This window comes from Pelobates fuscus, chromosome 2, assembly GCF_036172605.1.
Source record: "Pelobates fuscus isolate aPelFus1 chromosome 2, aPelFus1.pri, whole genome shotgun sequence".
In the NCBI taxonomy this organism is placed as follows: Eukaryota; Metazoa; Chordata; class Amphibia; order Anura; family Pelobatidae; genus Pelobates; species Pelobates fuscus.
Genome location: NC_086318.1, coordinates 106,784,970 through 106,809,213, shown reverse-complemented (window position 1 = coordinate 106,809,213; position 24,244 = coordinate 106,784,970). Strand labels below are relative to the sequence as shown.

The 24,244-nt window shown below is 45.1% G+C and overlaps 1 protein-coding gene across 1 annotated transcript in view; it reads right to left on the bottom strand.

Annotated features, from left to right (window-relative positions):
- AADAC (arylacetamide deacetylase) overlaps positions 1 to 24,244 on the bottom strand; it is a 54,393-nt gene that overhangs the window by 10,235 nt on the left and 19,914 nt on the right. The window contains exon 2 of the mRNA XM_063441016.1: positions 1,248 to 1,470. Coding sequence (XP_063297086.1) covers positions 1,248 to 1,470 — 223 coding nt within the window. The remainder of the gene's footprint in view (positions 1 to 1,247; positions 1,471 to 24,244) is intronic.

The window sequence follows — 24,244 nt, the reverse complement described above, 5'->3', positions numbered from 1 at the left end:
GACTCTTTCAACAGGTGCTATATAGTTCCGAGCTGCCGAGTCAATTCTCGGCATAAAAAGGAGTCTTGTCAGCATGCATAGGCTTTAGTTGGAGTTACCCTTTAAATATGTATGTCAAATCAATTATAAGTCAAGATCTTATAAGAAGAAAATGAGAAGTGGAAAACGATAGTGATCTTATTGTTGGGCAGACAATGTTGTAACGGCTTACATCCTTCCTCAAATTATTAGTTTAGAATATATGACGCCTCCAAAAATGCCATCACACATATTAACTCACATAACATAGTTACAATGTTTGCAAAGCAAATTATTCTCTCTCCTGGAATACGAATCCACTATGCATACATTTTGCATAACTAAAAAGACCATTTGAACCTAGAGATACCTAGAATTAGAGTAAGGGACATGATTAAATCCTTCCAATTGTTTGCAAGGAATTTAAATTACTGCTTTTATTGGGGCATATAATTATGAGTATGTTATTAGAATCTTACCCCTTATATTCTCCTCTATAGTGAAGATATAATTCCCAACTAGGTACATTTGAACATGGAGGTTTGGGAATGCCTGAGGATATGAACTCAGACTTCAACTTGACACTTACCCGAAGCATTACCCAGAAAGAATATCAATATTTTTCAGATATGACTTCAGGGGTAATTGTAGTATGTTCATTAACTTGGTTGTCATTGGTTGTCAAAGGGACACTCCACTGGAATAATTAAAGATTTAAATAGAAATAATAACATATAGGGGAAATGCTTTAGGGGTCTGGTGTGTTCCCTTAACTTTTATTCTTACCGATTAGGTTACTTTATTTCCCACTGCACATCATGCATGTTTCGCTTACCAAGGTCAGTATTTCCATGTATTCTTTCTCAAACATGCAAATACATGCACATACATTTGCCTCAGTTAACATACGCATGAAGCATACCAATAAACAAAGATAAAAGATAAATACTAACAAAAATGACATGGAATTGCCAAAGACAGTAAGAATCTAATATAGATTAACTTTAGACGGTATAAAGAATTATGCAGTCATTACTGTACCATTATAAAAAATAAAAAAAATAAAAACAACAATAACCACCACCTTTTTCTTTTGCCAATTATTGAATTGTATGATTGTTGATAAGAGAGATGAGGTAACATAAATGTGCATTTACTTTAAATAAATAATTTTAAAAAAAAATCATCAGGATGCAAACATTATGTTTTATACAAGTATATCTTCCTACCTGCACTGCCAGCGCACCACCCCCCACCATGAATATAGATAACCCCTCTCTTTAGTTTGTCTGATGACTTTGTTGGAATGTATAACCGAACTGGAATGTTATTCAACGTGGTGTCAGTGATGGTCATATTCTCGTCAGATATTGGCTCTACATTCTCCATGAATGTTAGAAACATCATAACTTCCATGAAATGTTTCAGTCCAAGTAAATCAGCATAATAAGCCTGTGGGACGTTAAAAAAACAATGTTACTACAAATATCACAAATACATCACTTTACATGCTTTGACCTCCATGCAGAACAGGGGCGTGTGAAGACATATCAGGCTTGGGAAATTTTTTTATGGAACTAAACATACATTGCTATGGAGTTGTTTTTGCAAAATTAGATTATAAATAGATTGATTTACAAAATTTCAAATAGAAAAACAAATGGGTATTTACAAGAAAATTAAGTTAACTTATCTATTTTTTTATTTTTTTTTATTTTTTATTGTTAATGGGTGTTGGGCTGCATTGCGGACGCAATATTGCCCCCCCCCCATCTTTTTCCACCCGTCTTCCCCACCCCTTTTTGTTTTATCCCCGAGTTTATTATTATTCTATCAGTATTATACGTTTTCTATTGGTCACTATGGCATTAACACTTTTAAATTAATGACTTCTAGTTTATTATCTCAGCCATTGTATTCTAGTTATGTATATACATTTGTTTTTGTGACCATTACCTATTATATTATCTCACGTAGATCATTACCATTTCCGTTTATTAATTAACATAATATTTTTCAGGATAAAAACATTTGGAAAAAAAAAAACAAGTTATATCAAGTCAGCAGCTTTACGCATTTCTGAGATATCTCAAGTTAGGAGACATTTGAATAATTATTTTCAGTTCAATAGTTAAAAAGAAAAAGGTGTCCAACCACAAACAAAAATTCTCAAAACAAAATCCATACTAAGATAAGGCAAAGGAAATTGTTTATATCTTATTTAAAAAGGTCCAACACATTCCGTAGGGCTGTGCATGGACATGCCCCCCAACTTTCATTGATACAGTCTCGATTTTGGGCTGCCATCCCACTTAAGTTTCCTTGTGTCCCATATGTGTGTCCCTGGACAAAACATCTCAAGTCCATCATTAGACGCGCTTGTTCTGTACAATGCACACTAGGAACATACAGGGAGTGCTTCTGAGGGGTGGTGAGGCAGATTGTAAAGTGGGTGAGCCTGCACCTTTTTTTATTGGAAGGGCACACCACTGCTAATAACTAGGCTTACATCGTGGTCCCTCCACCCTGGTACTGATTACCTCCAAGTTGGGAGGTATGCATGGGTACAAATGATATGAGTAAAAAGACAAAAAAAGTACAATACATATAAGAGACAATACAACATTTGACAAATAACTACAGGATGAGTTGCGGGTACTCTATACTCTTGGCAACATACAATCTAAAATCATTAAATACCACACTGTTCAATGTAATGTTTGACCAAGAGGTCTCAAACACATAATAAAGGGTTCTGGACCGATATAACCACTTTATGGCTCTGAATAATATGGCTCACTAAACTCTGCTTACACAGAGCACATATTAATCATCCATGCATGTCTCCTTCCCTAGGTGGCAGTGTTGTAGTTTCTAATCTTCAAATCCCACAGATCTACACAATGGTATTATTGCACGATGTTATGTGATTTCTATTTTTACTTTCAGTATTCTCCACAAAGTGAACCTACATATTGTTTAGAGCAGGTTGATAACTTAATTACATTAACAATATCTAGCATTTCTTGAGTTTAAATCAATATGTTGACAGATTGACATGTTAACTATTTTATTTATGTTTACAAAAATATTTAGCTAAAATAAAAAATTTGCAGCATCTACAGGGGTATCATCCAAATTTGCGAGTGCATAGGCAAGACAGTCCCATGTGAATATAAACTTGGCTACAGTGTACAAATACAAATAAATTGAACACTGGTTTCTGCTTTTCTCAGCCCTGCTTTATACGCATTTAGATTGACACGGTTGTTGAAGGTAATATAATGGGAATCAGGATTCACAATCTACCTACCTCTAATATTTTAACAAGGTCAATTATGTCTAGTCTGATTATAAAAAAAATAGTAATATGAGACTGGAGTTCATGGCTACTTTCTCCTATTTTCCATAATGGAAAAAAGTCCATTACTATGTGTGCTTAACCCCAGTAGGACAGCAAAGTCCTCAAATTTTGGCTGATTTATGCATATCACTAAATAAGTATGTATTTCCAGATAGTTAACATTTAGCAGACAAGGGGGATTGCCATAAGTAAGACATCAGTCAGTGCTAACTAAGCTGCCTTTATGTTAAAATCAGAACAGTGCTCTTGATTTATGTAGATGGCTAGGTATAACAAGATGACTGACAGTGTTAACTAATTCTGGGGAATATTAATATGATTCTGCTACCAGATGGGTACCCCAGAATCTTGAGTGGGTCAACCCTATCCACTTAATGTCAACCTCTAAATATGTAAGTGATTCTGCAAAGGATGTTTATCATCACCTCTGCTATATGCGTTGTCTACCTGTGATCCCCTGAAAGCAGTTTTATTGCAATGAACACACATAGACTTGACAACATGTATTTTATATAGATTTATAAAAAATAACGGATGATAGAGTTACAATGGCAACTGTCAAGGGGTGGGATATATTAGGAAGCACTTGAACAGTTAGCTATTGAATTTCATATGTTTTAAGCAGAAAAAATGGGCAAGCAAAAAGATCTGTGTGATTTTGACATGGGCTAAATAGTGATGGCTGGGTCAGAGCTTCTCCAAACGGCAAGTCTTGTTGGGTGACAAAATCAAGATGGCTGCCAGGCCATGTGACCGTTGACTGTTTTGTTGCATAGGATATAGCGTACTATAGGCCTCCACTATTGTGCAGGTCTCAAAGTTTTCAGTTAGTGGTTTGTTTTTTTATAAACAATTGGTCAGTAAAGGGGGGGGGTTGGCAATCTTAACAAAAACAATAGGTCAATAGGTTGCCTGGCAATTTGGTAACGTGGACCTATGACTTCTGGCAAAAGAGGTTACTGGTGGGATACAGTGTTCTGTTATAGCGAGAAGAAAAATCACAGGAGTTATTACGGTATCCCATAATGTAAGAATCAAAGGCTTTTTTCTTTTATTACGTAACTATTTAGGTTTAGCTGGAATGACCAATGGCTCAGGCTCAGAGTGTCTAAAATATGGTAAAAGTGCTGATTTGGAGATTTTTTTAAAATAAGTTTTGCTAGCTTGGCCTACATGTTGAATCCCCTTGCAACTTCACCCCAAATTCACATCTAACTGATAGACCCTTATTTATACTATACAGGACGTGTTATGTGATCATGTAAAAATGTGCAACTGTTAAAATCTACTTCTAGAAACTATTATCTGCTGAGGTCACCTCCTGAGGCTATTCATTCTGAAGGAAATATCTGTAGATTTTTTTTGTACAACTATGGCTTAACAATCATTATTCTAATAGTAATTTACATGCCACAGATTTCAACCGCTAAATTTTGGGAGCAATTCTTATACTAATCTGGCCACTGGGAAAAAAAATCAACCCGGGCATTTAAAAGGTAGAGCAGCCCAGTAGGTGGGGGTGGAGAAAGAAATGGGGCATGCCAAGTCTTCAGCAATGACACACGCCACCTCAAAGTGAGTATGTTGGTTTGCCCTGTGTTTATATTGCACAGCACAGCTTTGCGTTTGCTGGAGGCTTGTCTCTGGTGTCCCTAAAAGAGGGATACCAGAGGGCAAAAGTGAGGCATGGCCAGTAAAGCATTCTGTGTATGTGTGGGGAAGCTCTCTGTGGTGTTGAATGTAGTTGGAGGCCAATTGTAGGATTGTGTGTGCGTAGAAGTGACTGTTTGTGGTGTAGTGTGTATAAAGGTTGTGTACTATTTGTGGCTAGGGACTGTAGTGTGTATGTTTATCCACTGGGTGTAAAGTGTGGGGCTGTAGAGATTGTGTGTGCGTTTGTGTCTAACGTTTGTAGAGAGATAGAGAGAGAGAGAAAGCATGTGTGTGTATTTATCTATGGCGTATAGTGTTTCTATAGGGTGCAGTGTGCATTCTTGTCTATAGGGTCTGTTGTGTGGGTGTACAGGGGCTGTAGTTTGTGTGTACATGCTAGTTTGTGTTTAGGGACGATAGTGAGTGTTTGTGTGTCTATGAGGTGTAATGTATGTGTTTGTATATGGGGTGTAATTTGTGTCTGGAGGGTGTGTGGGCACATCTAGGGGTTGTAGTGTGCTTAGAGATGTATAATGTGTATGTATATGCACCCCTGATCAATCGGGTTTTTGCCAGAATTACTCCACTACAACTGCCCTCTTAAAAGTTTGCAATGACATCCAAACTGGCATGGAACAAGGAGACCTAACTGGAGCTATTTTCATTGATTTTGCAAAGGCCTTTGACACATCAGACCACGACATTCTACTGCACAAACTCAAAAACTATTGGCGATTGTTCGCTAACCTGGTTTCGATCGTATGTATTGGATTGCTCGCAATGTGTGTCCATTTCTGACAGCGACTCCCTCCCTCTCCCAGTCACATGTGGTGTTCCCCAAGGTTCCATTCTCGGCCCCCTACTATTTACATTATTTATAAATGATCTGCCTAATGTCTGCAAATCCTGAAATGTACACATGTACACATGTACACAGAACACACAGTAATCTATACAAGCAAATCCAATTTACCGCAGCTTGAGGCTGTGCTCCAAGACCAGTTTACAGAAGTAGAAAAGTTGATCGCAAAAAACAAACTCTTCCTAAACACTGACAAAACTGTCACAATGATCTTTGGAACAGTACCTAAATTACACAAATTACACAATTCCCACCTATTCATCAAAACTAATTCAAATGGCACACTGACCGCAGTCCACTCTTTCAAATACCTGGGTATGTTGTTAGACCCCAATCTAGCTTTTGGCCTCCACATAGAAAAACTTGCATCTGAACTTTATACAAAACTAGGTGCCCTGTACAGAAACAAATCCTGCCTAAGCCCAACAGTAAAGGAAAAGATTGTACAGCAAATGCTGATGCCAATCATTGATTATGGGGATGTAGTATATGCATCTGCACTGCAATCCCACATTAATAAACTCAATACATTGTATAACTCGTTCTGACGATTTGTGCTACAATGTAATTACATGACCCACCATTGTGACATGCTAAAAGAACTAAACTTGCTGTCCTGGAATCCAGACGCACCCTTCATCTTTCCAGCCTTGTGTTTAAGAGCTTTTCTGGGAAGCTCCCACCCTACCTGAGCTTAATGCTCTCCTCAGCTGTCTCCACCTCCTATAACCTCTGATCCAGTACCAGCACTTTATTTATATTTAGTCTACCTCAATACAAAAAGAAAGCAGCCCGATCCTCCTCCTCCTACAGAGCGCCGCGATTGTGGAACGACCTCCCGCACACTTTCAAATCTTCCCAAATCCTAAAGTCCTTTAATAGCCTCAAAACAAAAAGCACCTTTCTACATACCTCAAAACAAAATGCACGTGTTATTGTTGATTATATATTTCCTACCTGTTCTATCTTAAATTTTGTATATATTGCGTATTAATATTGTTTTTGTATTGTATTGTACCGTATTGTATCAATGCAATGTTTTATGGACCCAGGACATACTTGAAAATGAGCGAAATCGCAATGTATCTTTCCTGGTAAAATATTTTATAAATAAATAAATACGCAATGTGTGTGTATATTAATATAGGCCGTAGTATGAGTATGGTTTATAATGTGCTTGGATTGGGAGTGTTTTGTGTGTGTGACTGTGTATATTGTGGGCTTTATTTTATATTAATGGAGCTGTTTTGTGTGTGAGGGGGCATAGGTATCCAGAATGCACAGGGAGGAAAATATGAAAAAAAAAAAAAAAAAGAAGACAAATACTTTATTCCCCCCCCCCCCCCCCCCCCTCCCTTTTGTTACCTTTGGCTAAGGGGGAGATCTGCAGAAACCAGATGTCGTAAATTCTGTTTTAGAGCAGACCAGGAGTCCGGCCAGACACAGGTAAGAAATAGTTTTCCCCATTACCAGGCAACCAGGCCAGGGTACTCTTGGCATCATAACCACTACAGCGGGCTGTTGTGATGATGATGCTTGGCATAAGCCTTTATTGCTGAATAAATGTTCAGCATTATCTGCCCTTTGTGTTAGATACTCATTCAAATGTCACTGCGGATACTCCTGCAGATTATATTGATGGACTTGAAAAACATGAATGTAAAGCAGAAGGTAAGTCTCATGAACTTATGTCTAGTAATGAAGATGAGTGAGCTTGAAACAACCATATCATTGCAATAAAATGATATATTTCATTTAATTCACCAGCTTCTGCTGCTATGTCAGATTGTCCATATCCACACCAAAGCTGAATCCCAGGGCAGCCTATGGAGGGGATCAGCCTCTGTGCTGGGCATCCCACTGGTTAAAAAAGGGGGCTCTCCCCTAGTGGAACACACCTGATAGTGCTGCAGGGCCATTTTTTTCTTACTGCTGCCTTGCAATCACACTCCAAGTAAATATAGAATGACTACATTTAAACTTTTAACATTTATTTTGCCTATTACATTTAAATTGATACGTGAAGAGATAGTGAAAAAAGTGATAAGTGTTCTCTATCCAATAAAGCAGCTATTCACCAACAAGGAGTTATTTTTACCTTGTGAACAATAGAACAAAACAAGCAAGTAAATTAGGTGGACAGTGCTAAGAATTATTATAATAAAATCATACATACACAGGTAGCAGCAGATTTCGCAATTATGTGTCTTACTCTTTAAAAAAGGGAATTAAAAGTACAATGATAGTGCAGTATGTTATGAATAATATGGTTATACAAATATTTTCCAAAGGGGCACTCACGTTTTCCAGAGCTTAAAATGCTCTATTTTAGGAGCCTGGACGGAACAATCCAGGGGAGGGGCATGGCTGGGGAGCAAGCCTGGTCTCCTACTTTAGATTCATCAACGATCTTTTATTTATTTGGGATGGCCCCATATCCGAAGCAAAAGATGTTATCAATTATTTAAATACAAATACAGAGGGCATTGTTTTAACAGCCGATTTTAGTCAAAAGGAAGTAACCTATTTAGATTTTGTAGCCCCAAGGAGCCAAAGCGCAGCTTAGCGGAGGAGGGCCTTGACAGGGGTTAGGAGGCAGGCTTAGGAGGAGCCGGCCAGGACTGGGTGGTTGTGGGTAATAGGGCTGGTCTACTTAAATAGGCAGCCATTTTAGTCAGAGCACATTTAATTTCTTACCTAGCCGAGTTTGTGTGCACTTCGTGTTCACTGCTTTGCTGGGTAGGGTTTTCCTTTTGTCTCCTCTGCAGGGCCATGGACGAAGTGGAGAGGTTACTTGCTGGAATCCGGACGGCGGCGCTGCGACAGGACGCGGGCTGGGTTCGGGCCCAACTAGACCAGATCCTAACGGCGGCGGCGGAGAGGGATGGCGGCGGAGAGAGGCCACAACGGGCCAGGAGGCCTCCGCGGCGTCTGAGTCCTGGATCGGGACTGGAGGATGGAGGTGACGCCGGAATGGAGGCCGCGGGCAGAAGCGGCACGTGTAGCAGGCCCGCAGACCCCGTGGTTGAGGCCCCGCCTCCCGCGGCGCGGGCCTAGGCGAGGTGCTTCCCGGCGGGTGGCGGCTGAAGAGGCTGGCGGTGCGCACCCCGGACCGGGTGGGGTGGCACCTGGCGTGAGGAGGCGTGCGGCTGATGAACGGCCCTCTCCAGGGCCAGGCCCGTCTGGGATGCAGCCCGGGAGGGCACCCACTCCACTGGAGGCCGGGAAGGACGGGGCCCAGGGCAGGACGGCCCGGAGAGGGCCCCTGGCGAGCCGGAAGCAGCAGGCAAGTGCTGGGGATCCTCAAGGAGCCCCCCATGATGTGTCCTGTGCTAAGGGTGCTCGTTTGAGGGACAGGGCCCAGGCTGTAGGGGGGACAGGGGGTCGGGCTTCCCCTAAGAGACTGGTAGTGGGGGAGGGGGGGCCGGTTAGCCGAGGGCGGAAGGGGGCAGGAGGTGGTCGGGCTGTAGTGGCACGGGGGTCCAGTGGTAAGGAGGCCAGAGAAGGGGAGGTAGGGGGGAGGGCAGGCAGCGGGCTCTTCCCTCTGGTAGGTCAGGGGGTTTGGCGAGGAGGGCTGGGCAGGGGGTAGTAGAGGTTAGGGGGGGGAAGCGTAGGGGCAGTTTTTCAGGGCACAGTGGGGGTGAGGAGGGTGGGGCCCTTAGTAGTTCGGGGGCTGAGAGGGGGGGGCGTAGGCGGGGTCGGCCCGGTGTTAGGTCGGGTGCTGGGTCTAGCAGTGGGAGTCCCTCCCCAGTTAGGTGCGCTAGGGCCGGTAGGAATTTCGAGAGGCGGCGACGTCGATCTTCATCTAGTGGGTCCGCGGGAGGTAGGGGGGGGTCCCCCAGGCATGGTCGACGGGGGCAGGTTTTAGGTGGTGTCGGTAGGAGTCGTAGCCCGCGGGGTGTGGCCCCTGGAAAGCAGCGACAGGACAGCGGGTGCCGGGAGGCCTTGGTGGTCGGCAGGCGCTCCCTGGGTCGGGACGGGAGGGCTGCTGGGGAACAGTACACCCTGCCCAGGACTTCTCCTCGTTTCAGGTCGCGGAGCCGCTCCTCATCAGTGTTCGGGAGGCACCGGGTGAGCTCCCCGGTTGGCAGGACTTCAGTGGACGTTGCCCTTCGTGGAGGCACAGCAGTTCCCATCGCAGCCCCGGGCGCTTCCGGTTCTGGGGGCTTGGCCGGTGAGTCCAACGGATCATTGCACTCAGACACGCTAATACAAACACTACAATCACTGCTCCACTCATTGGGGAAGGGGGGTGGTTCAGGGGTGAGCGTTGGGCAGGTGTGGGCGCAGGGGGTAGCGGCTAGTGGGCCCGGGGTGGGGACCCCGGCGGTGCCAGCAAGCAGTGTGGAGGCAGGGGCTGCGCCCAGCGCAGGAGATGCCGGGAACGAGTGGGCGGAACTGACTGGGGGGGTGTCGGATGCGGCAAGGCAACACGCATACGTATCGTTTGCTGGCCCGCTCGGGGTCCACCTTAAACAGGAGGTGAAAGACAAGATCTGGAAGGGGGAGTACTTAGAGATCTTCTCCCTCCTTCCCTTGGAGGAATTTATTGACCTCAAGGAGGAAGATAAAAAAAGATGAGAAGAAGGAGGAGGAGGAGAAGCGGAAGAAGTATCGCAAGATACCGAAATCCTTTGGGAACTGGTTGAGGGCGTTTTGAGTCTTGGCCAGCGTGATAGGGGAAAAGTCACCGGGCGTCTGCTCTTCCTTGTTCTGCTACTTGGACGGGATTTGGGAGGCATACCGCACCTATGGCGGGCTGGCATGGTGGCGGTATGACGAGCAGTTCCGACAGCGGATGACGGCTAATCCCGGTATGAGGTGGGACCAGATGGACCTGCCTCTCTGGATGAAGCTGATGATGGCGCAGAAGGCGCAGCCCTTTCAGCATGCGGCTGGCGCAAACGGACAGTCCGCCTCGTCGGCCGCCTCGCAAAAGGGACTCTGCTGGCTGTTCAATGAAGGCCAATGCAAATGGGGTGTTTCCTGCCGATTTAAACATGAATGCTCCGGCTGCGGGGGGGCACATGGGCTGCAGCGCTGCTTCAAGAAAGGCAAGTCTGGGGGTTCGGGAGCCGGGTCCGCGGTTGGCGGTGGAGGGGCTTCCGCTGCCCAGGGGACTCACCCCAGTGAGGCTAGACGCGATGGAACCCTGGCTAAGCCGCTACGGTAATAGGGCGGACGCCGAGCTCCTCAGGGCCGGGTTCGGGCAGGGTTTCTTTATCCCGTTCCAGGCTAGAGAGAGCATGGGGCACCCGCGTAATCTAAAATCAGTGGCGGAATTTCCAGGGGTGGTACGGGACAAGCTGGGTAAGGAAGTTATGTTGGGTAGGATGGCTGGGCCGTTTCCGGTACCGCCGATAGAGGGCCTTCGGGTTTCCCCTCTTGGAGTGGTCCCTAAGAAGGAGCCCGGGAAGTTTCGGCTCATTCACCACCTGTCGTACCCTAAGGGCGGGTCGGTTAACGATGACATTGATAAGGAGCTGTGCTCGGTCTCTTATGCATCATTCGACCAGGCGGTCGAGCTGGTGAAGAAGGCTGGGCGTGGGGCTCTTATGGCAAAGGTTGACGTTGAAGCGGCTTTTCGGCTGCTCCCTGTCCACCCGGCGTGTCATCACCTGCTGGGGTGTCTTTTCGAAGGGGGCTACTATGTGGATTTGTGCCTCCCAATGGGATGCTCCATTTCTTGCTCCTATTTCGAAAAGTTTAGTTCTTTTCTTGAATGGGTGGTGCGGGTTGAGGCGGGGGACAGGGCAGTGGTACATTACTTGGATGATTTTTTCTGTGTGGGGCCGGCTGGCTCCCCGGCTTGCCTGCACCTGCTGAGAACCATTGAATGGGTGGCAGGCCGATTTGGGGTGCCGCTAGCGGCGGAGAAGACGGAGGGCCCGACCGGGTGCCTTAGCTTCTTGGGTTTAGAGATCGATTCTGAGCTTGGGGAATGCAGTCTGCCGCTGTCCAAATTGGAGGCGCTACGGTCCAAAGTGGGTGCGGTGAGGCAGGCGCGTAAGGTGACGCTCCGGCAACTGCAGTCGTTGATAGGGATGCTCAACTTCGCCTGCCGGGTGATCCCGATGGGTAGGGTGTTTAGCCGCAGCTTGTCAGCAGCTACGGCTGGGGCCCGGTCTCCACACCATTTCATACGAGTATCCTCGTCTATGCGGGCTGACTTGGTCGTGTGGGACACCTTCTTGAGGGATTTCAACGGGACGGTGTTCTTCCGACGGGAAGGCGTGTCGACAGCCGAGCTAGAGCTGTTCACTGACGCGTCAGGCAGCGTGGGGTTTGGGGCCTACTTCGGTGGACAATGGTGCGCAGAAAAGTGGCCGGTGGCGTGGGGGCAGAGCCCCCTCATGCGTAACTTGGCCTTTCTGGAACTGTTCCCGTTGGTGGTGGCGTTGGCCTTGTGGGGGGATAGCTTGCGGGACCAAAAAGTGGTCTTTTTCTCGGACAACATGTCCATGGTGCATGCAGTTAACAACCTGTCCGCAGCATCTTGGCCAGTGGTGGCGTTGTTGCGGCGATTTGTCTTGCTGTGCATGTCCCTTAATGTGGTCTTTCGCGCGCGACACGTACCAGGGTACTTGAACGAGGTGGCTGATGCTCTGTCTCGTTTTCAGTGATCCAGGTTCCGGACGGTGGCCCCGGAGGCGCTGGACGTGGGCCTGGCGTGCCCGGACGAGATGTGGCAGTTAGGAGCGTCATGCTTGGAGGACTTGTGAAAGCGTCGCTCGCACCGGCCACCTGGGCCGCCTACAGTAAGGTCTGGGGTGCATGGGAGCGTTCATGGGACGGGCTGGGGAGGCGAACGTCAGGGGAGCCACCGCTGGATGCCTTCCTGTGGTTCATCTTCCATTTGTTGGCAAGCGGTGCGTCTCCGGCGGTAGTGGACAGGACCATGGCGGCAATGGCCTTTTGGTTTAAGCTCCGCGGGGGGGAGGACCTTACAAAAACTTTTGTTATACGGCAGGCTCTTAAGGGCTACCGGAGGGGACGTAGGGTGCCGGACGCTAGGCGCCCGGTGTCGGTACGGGTGCTGGGGGATCTGATTCGGGCCTTGCCTGACATCTGCTTCAATGGGTTTGAAGTGGCTCTGTTTAAGGCGGCATTCCTCCTGGCCTTTTTCGGGGCCTTCAGGATTGGTGAGTTGGTGAGTGCCGCGCGGTCGGCCTCAGGAGGCATACAGGCATCGGGGGTTTGCTGTCAGGATCGGGACAGGGATCCAACACGCAGAGTACAAACAGTAGCCAGATACGTATACCGGACCTTAGAATGGCCGGACTAACGTAAGTAGTACAGTATAGAATGGTCAAAGACAAGCCGAGGTCGAGGGTAACAGAAGACAGGTAAGCGAGAGACAAGCCGAATCAAGGGTAACAGAGATAAGCAGAGTAAGGTAAACAAGCCGGGTCAAAACCAAAAGGGATAATAGAATACACAAGCACTGAGTGACTAGAACAAGCTAGAACCACGACAGGGCAATGAGCTAATGAAAGAAGCTCTGTTAAATACCCTGTTCAGAGCAGTAACCACGCCCCCAAGGCGTCCTGATTGGTCCTGCAGCCATTGACTGACAGGTTGTTCCGGGGGAGTGTCCTGATGACTACTTCCTGCCTAGATGCTGTAAAAGGCAGTCACTCCCTCGCGGCCGGCCTAGCATGACCGGATAGACCGCGGGGAAGGGAGCCATCAGACCGTCTGGATGGAGGAACAGCTAAGTCTCTACCTCTTTCGGAGGTAGAGACCACAGGTACCCTGACAGTACCCCCCCTCTCAGATACGCCCTGCGGAGACGGGGAGCATGAACATCCTCCTGAGGTACCCAACTCCTCTCCTCAGGACCATATCCCTTCCAATCAACCAGATATTGTACTCTCCCCCGGGAGATTCGAGAATCAATAATAGAGTTAACCTCATACTCCTCCTGACCCTCCACCTGAACGGGGCGAGGAGGGGCTATTGTGGAGGAAAATCTGTTACATATGAGTGGTTTCAGCAATGAAACGTGAAACGAGTTCGGGATGCATAAGGTATTAGGAAGAGCTAAACGATACGCAACTGGATTGATACGGGTCAGCACCCTGTAGGGTCCAATATAACGAGGAGCGAACTTCATGGAGGGCACTTTTAAACGGATGTTCCTCGTGCTCAGCCATACCCTATCACCAGGAACAAAGACCGGAGCCGCCCTTCTACGTTTATCAGCGTGTTTCTTGACCAACATAGAGTTGTGCACAAGGATTTGTCGAGTTTGATCCCACAACTTCCTCAAATTGGCAACATGAACATCAACCGACGGCACCCCCTGGGAAGGGGAATCCGAAGGAAGAATAGACGGATGAAAACCATAATTCATGAAGAAGGGGCTTGAATGAGTAGAATCGCAAACGAGATTGTTGTGTGCAAACTCCGCCCAAGGAATCAAACCGACCCAATCATCCTGGTGTTCAGAAACAAAGCATCGTAAATATTGTTCAATTTTCTGGTTGGTACGTTCAGCAGCTCCGTTAGACTGAGGATGATAGGCAGAAGAAAAGTTTAATTTAATACCAAGTTGAGAGCAGAAGGACCTCCAAAAGCGGGAAACAAATTGGGAGCCTCTGTCCGATACAATTTGAGAGGGTATCCCATGTAGGCGAAAAATCTCCCTAGCGAATATCTCTGCCAATTCGGGAGAAGACGGGAGTTTAGGCAGGGGAATGAAGTGTGCCATCTTAGTAAACCTGTCAACCACGGTGAGGATAACAGTCTGTCTTTTAGAGATAGGTAGATCGACAATAAAGTCCATGGCCAAACAGGACCATGGTTTTTCTGGAACCTCCAAGGGTTGCAGGAATCCACATGGAAGCGTATGGGGTTGTTTGGTTTTAGTACAAACTTCACATGCAGCGATGAACTCCTCAATGTCCCTCCGTAAAGCAGGCCACCAGAAGTCCTTAGAGATCAACGCGTAAGTTTTGCGAATACCAGGATGTCCCGCCATCTTGCTATTATGTAAACACTGTAAAAGTTCCAGTTGAAGAGCAGGAGGAACGAAATGACGGCCCGCAGGAGTCTGTTTAGGTGCTAGATGTTGCAACTTAATGATCTCGGCCAGTAATGGAGAATGAATCCTGAGATTCGTATTAGCAATGATATTGCATTTCGGAACTATAGAAGAAAGAACTGGTTCAGGTACAGTAGAAGGTTCATATTGGCGAGATAATGCATCGGCTTTAGAGTTTTTAGAACCAGGTCTGTAAGTCAGTACATAATTGAAGTGAGTCAGGAATAAGGACCAACGAGCTTGTCTAGAGGATAAGCGCTTAGCCTCCCCAATATAGGACAAGTTTTTGTGGTCCGTCAAAATCGTAATAGGGTGTAGGGTCCCCTCCAACAAATGTCTCCACTCCTTTAAGGCTTTAATGACTGCTAACAGTTCCCTTTCCCCGATGTCATATCTGCTCTCAGGCCCAGAAAATTTCTTAGAGAAGAAACCACAAGGGTGTAACGGTTTATCCACCCCTAACCTTTGAGACAGAACAGCCCCAACTGCTGTCTCAGAGGCATCGACCTCGAGCAAGAAAGGCAGAGTCGTATCAGGATGGACTAGAATGGGAGCCGAGGCAAAAAGTTCCTTGAGAGTCTCGAAAGCACCCAGAGCTTCCTTAGACCAGAACTTAGTATCAGCCCCTTGTTTGGTCATATTGGTAATAGGCGCAATGATAGAGGAGTATCCTTTAATGAAGCGCCTATAGTAGTTGGAAAAACCAATAAACCTTTGGATAGCCTTGAGTCCTTTGGGCAAGGGCCAGTCTAAAATAGATTGAAGTTTTACAGGATCCATTTTAAAACCCTCCCCAGAAATCACGTATCCAAGAAAGTCTACCTGAGACTGATCAAAACTGCACTTCTCCAATTTGCAATATAGACCATGTTGCAGCAGCTTGTGTAATACCTTTCTGACCTGTCTATGGTGAGTCTCAATCTCCTTAGAGTGTATTAGTATGTCGTCCAGGTAAACAATAACACAATCATGCTGAAACTCCCTAAGTACCTCATTAATCAAATCTTGAAATACTGCAGGAGCATTGCATAGTCCAAATGGCATAACAGTGTATTCGTAATGGCCATACCGGGTATTGAATGCCGTCATCCACTCGTGACCTTGCTGGATTCTCACCAAATTGTAAGCCCCTCTGAGATCTAACTTGGTGAAGATTTTGGAGCCCTTAAGACGATCAAATAACTCGGTAATCAGTGGGATAGGATAGGCATTTCTGACAGTTATTTTATTCAAGCCTCGGTAATCGATACAAGGTCTCAGCGTGCCATCCTTCTTCTTAATGAAAAAGAACCCAGCCCCGGCCGGAGAAGAAGACCTCCTGATGAATCCCTTTTCTAAATTCTCCCGAATATACTCCTCTAGAACCGAGTTTTCCTGAACAGACAAAGGATATACATGGCCCCTCGGAGGCATAGTGCCGGGTAGAAGCTTAATCTTACAGTCAAATGACCTGTGTGGAGGCAAAGAATCGGCATTCTTCTTGTCAAACACTGCCCTTAAGTCTAGGTAAAGGTCTGGTATTTGTCTTTCTGTGGACTGAGTAGGATTCTCCGGTATGTTAATATTAGCTAATGGAGAAACCTTGCACAAACACCGATCCTGGCAGCCCTGGCCCCACGAGAGTATCTCTCCTAACTCCCAATCGATAATAGGGTTATGTTTTTTCAACCATGGGTACCCCAGAACTATGGGAACAGAAGGAGACGAAATGAGCAGAAGAGATAAATTCTCCACGTGTAGGATACCCACTTTTAAATTAATGGGTATGGTCTCACGGAAGATAACAGGGTCTAGTAGTGGTCTACCATCTATGGCCTCAACGGCCAAAGGTGTCTCCCTTAGCTGGGATGGGAAATTGTTCTTACTAGCAAAGGCTTGGTCGATAAAATTCTCAGCCGCACCGGAATCTATCAATGCCATAGCCCTTACTACTTCCTTCCCCCAAGTTAAGGAAACTGGTAGCAGAAGCCTGTGATCTTTATAATCAGGAGTAGAGGACAAAATAGAAACACCCAAGGCCTGTCCTCTAGAGAGACTTAGGTGCGAGCGTTTCCCGGGCGGTTAGAACAGTTCGAGAGTAAATGACCCTTGGCTCCACAATACATACACAAACCCTCTCTTCTCCTGTGCTGTCTTTCCTCCTCAGAGAGGCGGGTATACCCTATCTGCATAGGTTCAGTAAGCAAAGATATCGTGGAGTCAGGACTTGGAACAGCGGGAGCTAACCTAAAAGAAGGTCTCTGGTTCCCCTCTCGAGTGTTCTGTCTCTCTCTTAGACGTTCATCTATACGAGAGATGAACGAAATTAAATCCTCTAAATTCTCAGGGAGTTCTCTGGTAGCAACCTCATCAAGGATTACATCAGATAGGCCATTCAAAAATACATCCATATACGCCTGCTCATTCCACTTGATTTCTGCCGCCAGAGACCTGAACTCTAGTGCATAATCCACCAGTGTTTGGTTCTCCTGTCTCAGGCGCAACAGTAATCTGGCTGCATTAACCTTTCTACCTGGAGGGTCAAATGTTCTTCGAAAAGCAGCTACAAATGCGTTATAGTTATAAACTAATGGATTATCGTTCTCCCATAGTGGGTTGGCCCATCTCAGAGCTTTCTCAATGAGTAGGGTGATAATAAATCCTACTTTTGCCCTATCTGTAGGATAAGAGCGAGGTTGCAATTCAAAGTGGATACTAATTTGGTTTAAAAAACCACGACACTTCTCAGGAGCCCCACCATAGCGTACTGGGGGGGTAATGCGAGAAGAAGCACCCACTGTGGTTACCTCTAGACCTGAACCGACAGGAGAAACAGGGGTATTACGTATCTCCTCTGGTGGGTTATTGGCACAAGCTAATAGAGCCTGTAGCGCAAGCGCCATCTGATCCATTCTGTGATCCATGGCTTCAAACCTAGGATCAGGAGCAGCCAGCTGACCGTTTGTACTTGCAGGATCCATTGGCCCTGTCGTAATGTCAGGATCGGGACAGGGATCCAACACGCAGAGTACAAACAGTAGCCAGATACGTATACCGGACCTTAGAATGGCCGGACTAACGTAAGTAGTACAGTATAGAATGGTCAAAGACAAGCCGAGGTCGAGGGTAACAGAAGACAGGTAAGCGAGAGACAAGCCGAATCAAGGGTAACAGAGATAAGCAGAGTAAGGTAAACAAGCCGGGTCAAAACCAAAAGGGATAATAGAATACACAAGCACTGAGTGACTAGAACAAGCTAGAACCACGACAGGGCAATGAGCTAATGAAAGAAGCTCTGTTAAATACCCTGTTCAGAGCAGTAACCACGCCCCCAAGGCGTCCTGATTGGTCCTGCAGCCATTGACTGACAGGTTGTTCCGGGGGAGTGTCCTGATGACTACTTCCTGCCTAGATGCTGTAAAAGGCAGTCACTCCCTCGCGGCCGGCCTAGCATGACCGGATAGACCGCGGGGAAGGGAGCCATCAGACCGTCTGGATGGAGGAACAGCTAAGTCTCTACCTCTTTCGGAGGTAGAGACCACAGGTACCCTGACATTTGCATACTTGAAGGAAAGTTGGTCTTGCACCTGGCCAGGTCTAAGACTGACGTCAAAGGGGCAGGCAGGGACGTGACCCTGGGCCCCCTGCCGGGTTCGACCTTGTGTCCAGTGGCTGCGGTGGTGCACTACTTGGAGCGGAGGCCGATAGTGGACGGGTCGTTCTTGGTGCATGCGGACGGCTCGTCGCTATCCCGCTTCCAATTCACTAAAGTTTTCCGGAAGGGCCTAGTACGGCTGGGGTTGAGTGCGAGCGCCTACGGCACCCACTCATTTCGCATCGGAGCAGCCACAGAGGTTGGGGGACGAACTGGTCAAGAGGATCGGGAGATGGGAGTCTGTCAGGTTTCGCTCTTATATTCGTTTGGGTTTATTGGAGTGCTAGCTAGGGCGCAAGTGGGGGGAGGGGGCACCCTGTTGGGCCCGGGGGGTATTTATACTCTGTTCTTTTCCTCCTTCCCCAGATCGTGTTGCATGGATCGTGGGCCATTCCTTCGTCTTCTGGGCCGCCAGGAGGGCTGCAGCTCGAGCGAAAGGCCAGCAGCTGGGCTTTCCAAAGGACCAGTTGGCAATACAATGGCTTGGGTACAGGGGATATTGCTGGAGGGATATATGCGGGGTGGTGTTGCGGAAGGTGGCAAGCGGGGTAAGGCCCGACATGTTGGTACTACATGCGGGGGGCAACGACTTGGGCCTCATTCCGCAACGGAGGCTAGTAAAGTGGATGAAGCAGGACCTTAACAGGCTGGTTGATCTGCTTCCCGGGGTCATGTTGGTATGGTCGGAAATGGTCCCGCGGCTGCGCTGGAGGCACGCCCGGGACTACGCGGCTTTGGATAAATGCAGGGGCAAGGTTAATAGTTTGATGGCTAGCTTCGTGAGGAAGTTGGGGGGAGTAGTGGTGAGACACGTGGAACTGGAAGGTGGTTTGCCAGGGTACTATCGCCCGGACGGCGTTCACCTGTCAGCTGTGGGCTGGGACCTGCTGAACCTGGGGCTGCAGGAGGGGATGCAAAGGGCACTCTTTCTCCGGGGTGGGGGAGCTCAGACAGCTTAAGGGGTCAAGGTCTGAGCCCGTGGCGGGTTAGGGAGCCGAGGAGGAGGAAATAGGCTCACATGAGGAACGTCACGGACATGGAAATTGTGGTCACTGGTGGTTGGTAGGTTTCGAGTCCTGGAGGTGACTCAGAACCTGGTGGGGTAGGGGTATCCGGGTATACCCCTACCGTGGTTATTTATGGTTGGCACTTAAATGGTTATGTTGGAATAAGGTTGAAAATTGTTAAAGATATATTTATGTGTTGGTATGTTGGGGGTCATTGCCCGTTATATTAAAAGAAGGATGCGGTTGCGAGGGCGGAGTATGGGGGCAATGACCCATATTTATATGTTAAATTATTATTATATTTATGAGTGTTATTATTGATGATAACTTATTAAATAAATGGTTATAATGGTTAATAAAAGCTGTGGACAATTTTACCCATATACCCTAGTGTCAGCGTATTATTGGGTTAGGGATGTGGGGTTTTTTGTCCTAGGTTACGACTGCCCATATGGCGACTATACACCTGTCATGTAGCCCCAAGGAGCCAAAGCGCAGCTTAGCGGAGGAGGGCCTTGACAGGGGTTAGGAGGCGGGCTTAGGAGGAGCCGGCCAGGACTGGGTGGTTGTGGGTAATAGGGCTGGTCTACTTAAATAGGCAGCCCTTTTAGTCAGAGCACATTTAATTTCTTACCTAGCCGAGTTTGTCCCGCCCACCCTCCCTTGGGTTTTTTAAGATCACTAATGGTTTCCCGTTTTGTCACAGCGGCGGGTTAGGGAGCCGAGGAGGAGGAAATAGGCTCCCATGAGGAACGTCACGGACATGGAAATTGTGGTCACTGGTGGTTGGTAGGTTTCGAGTCCTGGAGGTGGCTCAGAACCTGGTGGGGTAGGGGTATCCGGGTATACCCCTACCGTGGTTATTTATGGTTGGCACTTAAATGGTTATGTTGGAATAAGGTTGAAAATTGTTAAAGATATATTTATGTGTTGGTATATTGGGGGTCATTGCCCGTTATATTAAAAGAAGGATGCGGTTGCGAGGGCGGAGTATGGGGGCAATGACCCATATTTATATGTTAAATTATTATTATATTTATGAGTGTTATTATTGATGATAACTTATTAAATAAATGGTTATAATGGTTAATAAAAGCTGTGGACAATTTTACCCATATACCCTAGTGTCAGCGTATTATTGGGTTAGGGATGTGGGTTTTTTTGTCCTAGGTTACGACTGCCCATATGGCGACTATACACCTGTCAGGATATTTATATTAAAGACTGCACTCTTTCAACAAAAACACATTTTAAAAAAGTACATGCCAATACTTTTATTAGCCAAGATAGCTGCCTTAACCCAGTATGGCTGAATGGGGTACCAAAAAGCCAACTCCTTAGATTAAGAAGAAATTGTTCCGAAAAAGACACCTTTCAATTACAGGCTAGCAATATCAAACAGAAATTTATAGAAAAGGGGTATAACCCAAAGTATTTAGACAAAGAAATAGAACAAATAGGTAACACAGAAAGAGAATCATTATTAACGAAAAAAATTCACAAAATTCGACCAGGCAATACATTTACCCTCCCTTTGATATTTGATTATAACAATAAAAGTAAACAGATTAAAAGAATAATAAATAAACATTGGAACATACTAAAAGAGGACAATCTACTAAAAAGGATCTTACCCGATAAACCAACAATAATATTTAGAGGCGCCCCCAATCTAAAAATGAAACTTACTAAAAACTACACTAAACATAAACATACACAGGAAAAAAACATTTTTTTTTTTAAACACTAAGAAAGTTTTTTTTAAATGTAATGTATGTGCAGCATGTAAGAAAACACAAAAAAATGATAAATTCATCCCAAATTTTAAATCCATGAATACGAACAATTTTTTTTTGCACATATGATGTAATAACGTGTAACAGTACCAATGTAATATATTTGTTAGAGTGTCCTTGCTGACTACAATATGTTGGCAGGACAATTAGACCACTAAAAGTGAGAATAAGCGAACATTGTCGAAATATAGAAAAAGGACTCATGAGCCACTCTGTTTCCGCCCACTTTATGCTGCACAATAAAGACCCTAGTCAATTAAAATTCATAGGAATCGACAAATATAAACCTCATTGGAGAGGAGGTGACAATATTAAAAATATAAGTAAACTAGAAATGGAATGGGTCCACCACCTAGACACCCTCACCCAAGCGGTCTCAATATAGAATTCGATCTAATAAATTTTTTATAATATCCTTTTTATAATACATTTTTAAAAGTTATGCACAATCAATTATAAAATGTTTGGATTGTAAAATTGTACTATCATCTGGAACAATATAGAATTTTGATTTTTTTTAAATATGTTTTTTTTATAATTCATTTGTGTATATGATTTTTCCCCTTTTTTAACCAAATTTCCTTTGATTGGTTACTTTTATACATATATTATCTTAAAACTTTGGATTTCTATTATATACATCCAGACTTGTTCCTTGTTCTATTAGTACTATTTAGAAGAAATCGCTGTGTAAATACATGTGATATACGGTGATCCCTATTCAGCATTTAGCACTATTATAATCTCTATAACTATATATGCAGAAAATATGCAAGATTACATCTTGATTTGTTTGTTTTAATTTACTTTTATATTAACCCCTCTTTTTCTTGGACTTTTGCCATTATCCAAAATGGCCATTATCACTTCCTGTATACATCATTATGGAGATACCCACCAAACCGGAAGTGATGTAACACATGACCTGGAATTAGAATTGCAGACTATACACACCAGAACTGAATAGAGAAATTAAGAGACTATTTAAACATCAACTGACCTGAACAGCAGACATTCACTTTTGAGAAAGCTGTAAGCGAAACATGTCAAGTGGAGATTAAGGATTGCCTACAAGGACTGGTTTTATTTATAGTTCTTTTTACTATATAGTTCACTTTTAATAGTTTTATTTATTCGGTTTAATAATAAAGATTCTGTTTTAATACCCAGTCACTCTTGAGCTCCTTATACTCTCACCATCACTCTGCTGTTCCTGATCTACATATATCCCTAGGTGGGGATTGTTCCACCTAAAGCTCCATACACTAGAGCAGGTCATTGCTCTAGCAAATGTAAGTAGGTCAAATATTATTTACTTATCCTACTTTTACATACGTACTGTACCATTGGTATACATCCTTATTTTTTTCATATGATGAATCGCACTACCTTGGGAATCTGATACCAGCAAAAAGAAATCCTTAGACGGGGATTGTTCCATCCAGGCTCCTAAAATAGAGCTTTTTAAGCTCTGGAAAATGTGAGTGCCCCTTTGGAATATATTTTTATAACCATATTATTCATAACATACTGCACTATCATTGTACTTTTATTTCCCTTTTTTTCAAGAGTAAGACACATAATTGTGAAATCTGCTGCTACCTGTGTATGTATGATTTTATTATAATAATTCTTAGCACTGTCCACCTAATTTACTTGCTTGTTTTGATACGTGAAGAGAACCTAATGGAAAAAGTATTATTTACCAATACTTAGAGTATGCGGATAAAAAACACACCCTCTCTCTCTCTCTCTCTATATAATGTCAACGTGATACTATTTTTGTGACCAGTATTAAACTGTGTGCGTTTAGGTTTTACACTAAAAAAAATAAATAAAGAGAATAGAGGTGAATTTGAATGGAAGTCCAATGCAAAATCTAGGCTAAAATAGCTGTACTGGAAAACATGCCCTATTCAGTTCTTCCGCAACAGACAATTTGGCCAAATTTTTGCAATTCCCTAGGAATACCCTTGCAAATACAACTGAATTAACATTTTTGTGAATACATATGGTTTAATTTTTCACATGTGTTGGATGACCATGATGTTTGAATATTTACATGTGCTGAACGCAGGGAATTGTCCTTTGAACCACTCCAACTGCATCCACAGATTCCCTCACTCTGGCCCAGGCAGCATACTTCTATTATTTGCTCTGAACACTGAGCTGAATAGGACTGCCCTGATAACAGCAGGCACCAGCACTCTGTCCTCATCATCTGTTAGGACCTCATTGGCATTCATCCGGTTGTGCCCCGGGTGGTTGATCCACTCCTACACACATTCTCCTCAGATGACTTTCCACCACTCAGGTAAGAGACGCACCTTCTCTTATGGCTTTGATGGTGCATGTTCTGCCTCCCCCTTCCTCTCTGTGACTGCAGGTTTACTCATCCCTGCCCAGCCTCCCTTCCTAAGCAAATCTCCCCCAACCCCTTACAGTCTTCTGCCATCCTCCCTGTAAGACCTTTCCCTGCCCCTGGAATGTCTGAGAATGATAGAGAATTAATCATATTTAAAAGTCAGCTAATGTAGCCTATTGAAATTAATACTGCATGCTGTTAATTAAAATCGTTCATAATGTCTCCCAAAGTTGTGCACTAGCGGAGTTAACTAAGCATAGGTAAACGCTGCTCACTTAACTTGCCCAGACGACACATTTGCTTAGAGATATCAGACATATGTAAACTACATGTTTTCACCATGATCAACCTCTCTATAAGTAGCTTAACAATGTGCACAACTGGGTTAGCATAACTAAAATAACCAGCCTAGTAGCATGTTATTATATCTTTTGTTCTGACGTTTCTAAACATTATGATTTTTCTATTCGTATACCTACTAACGCTGATACTTGCATGT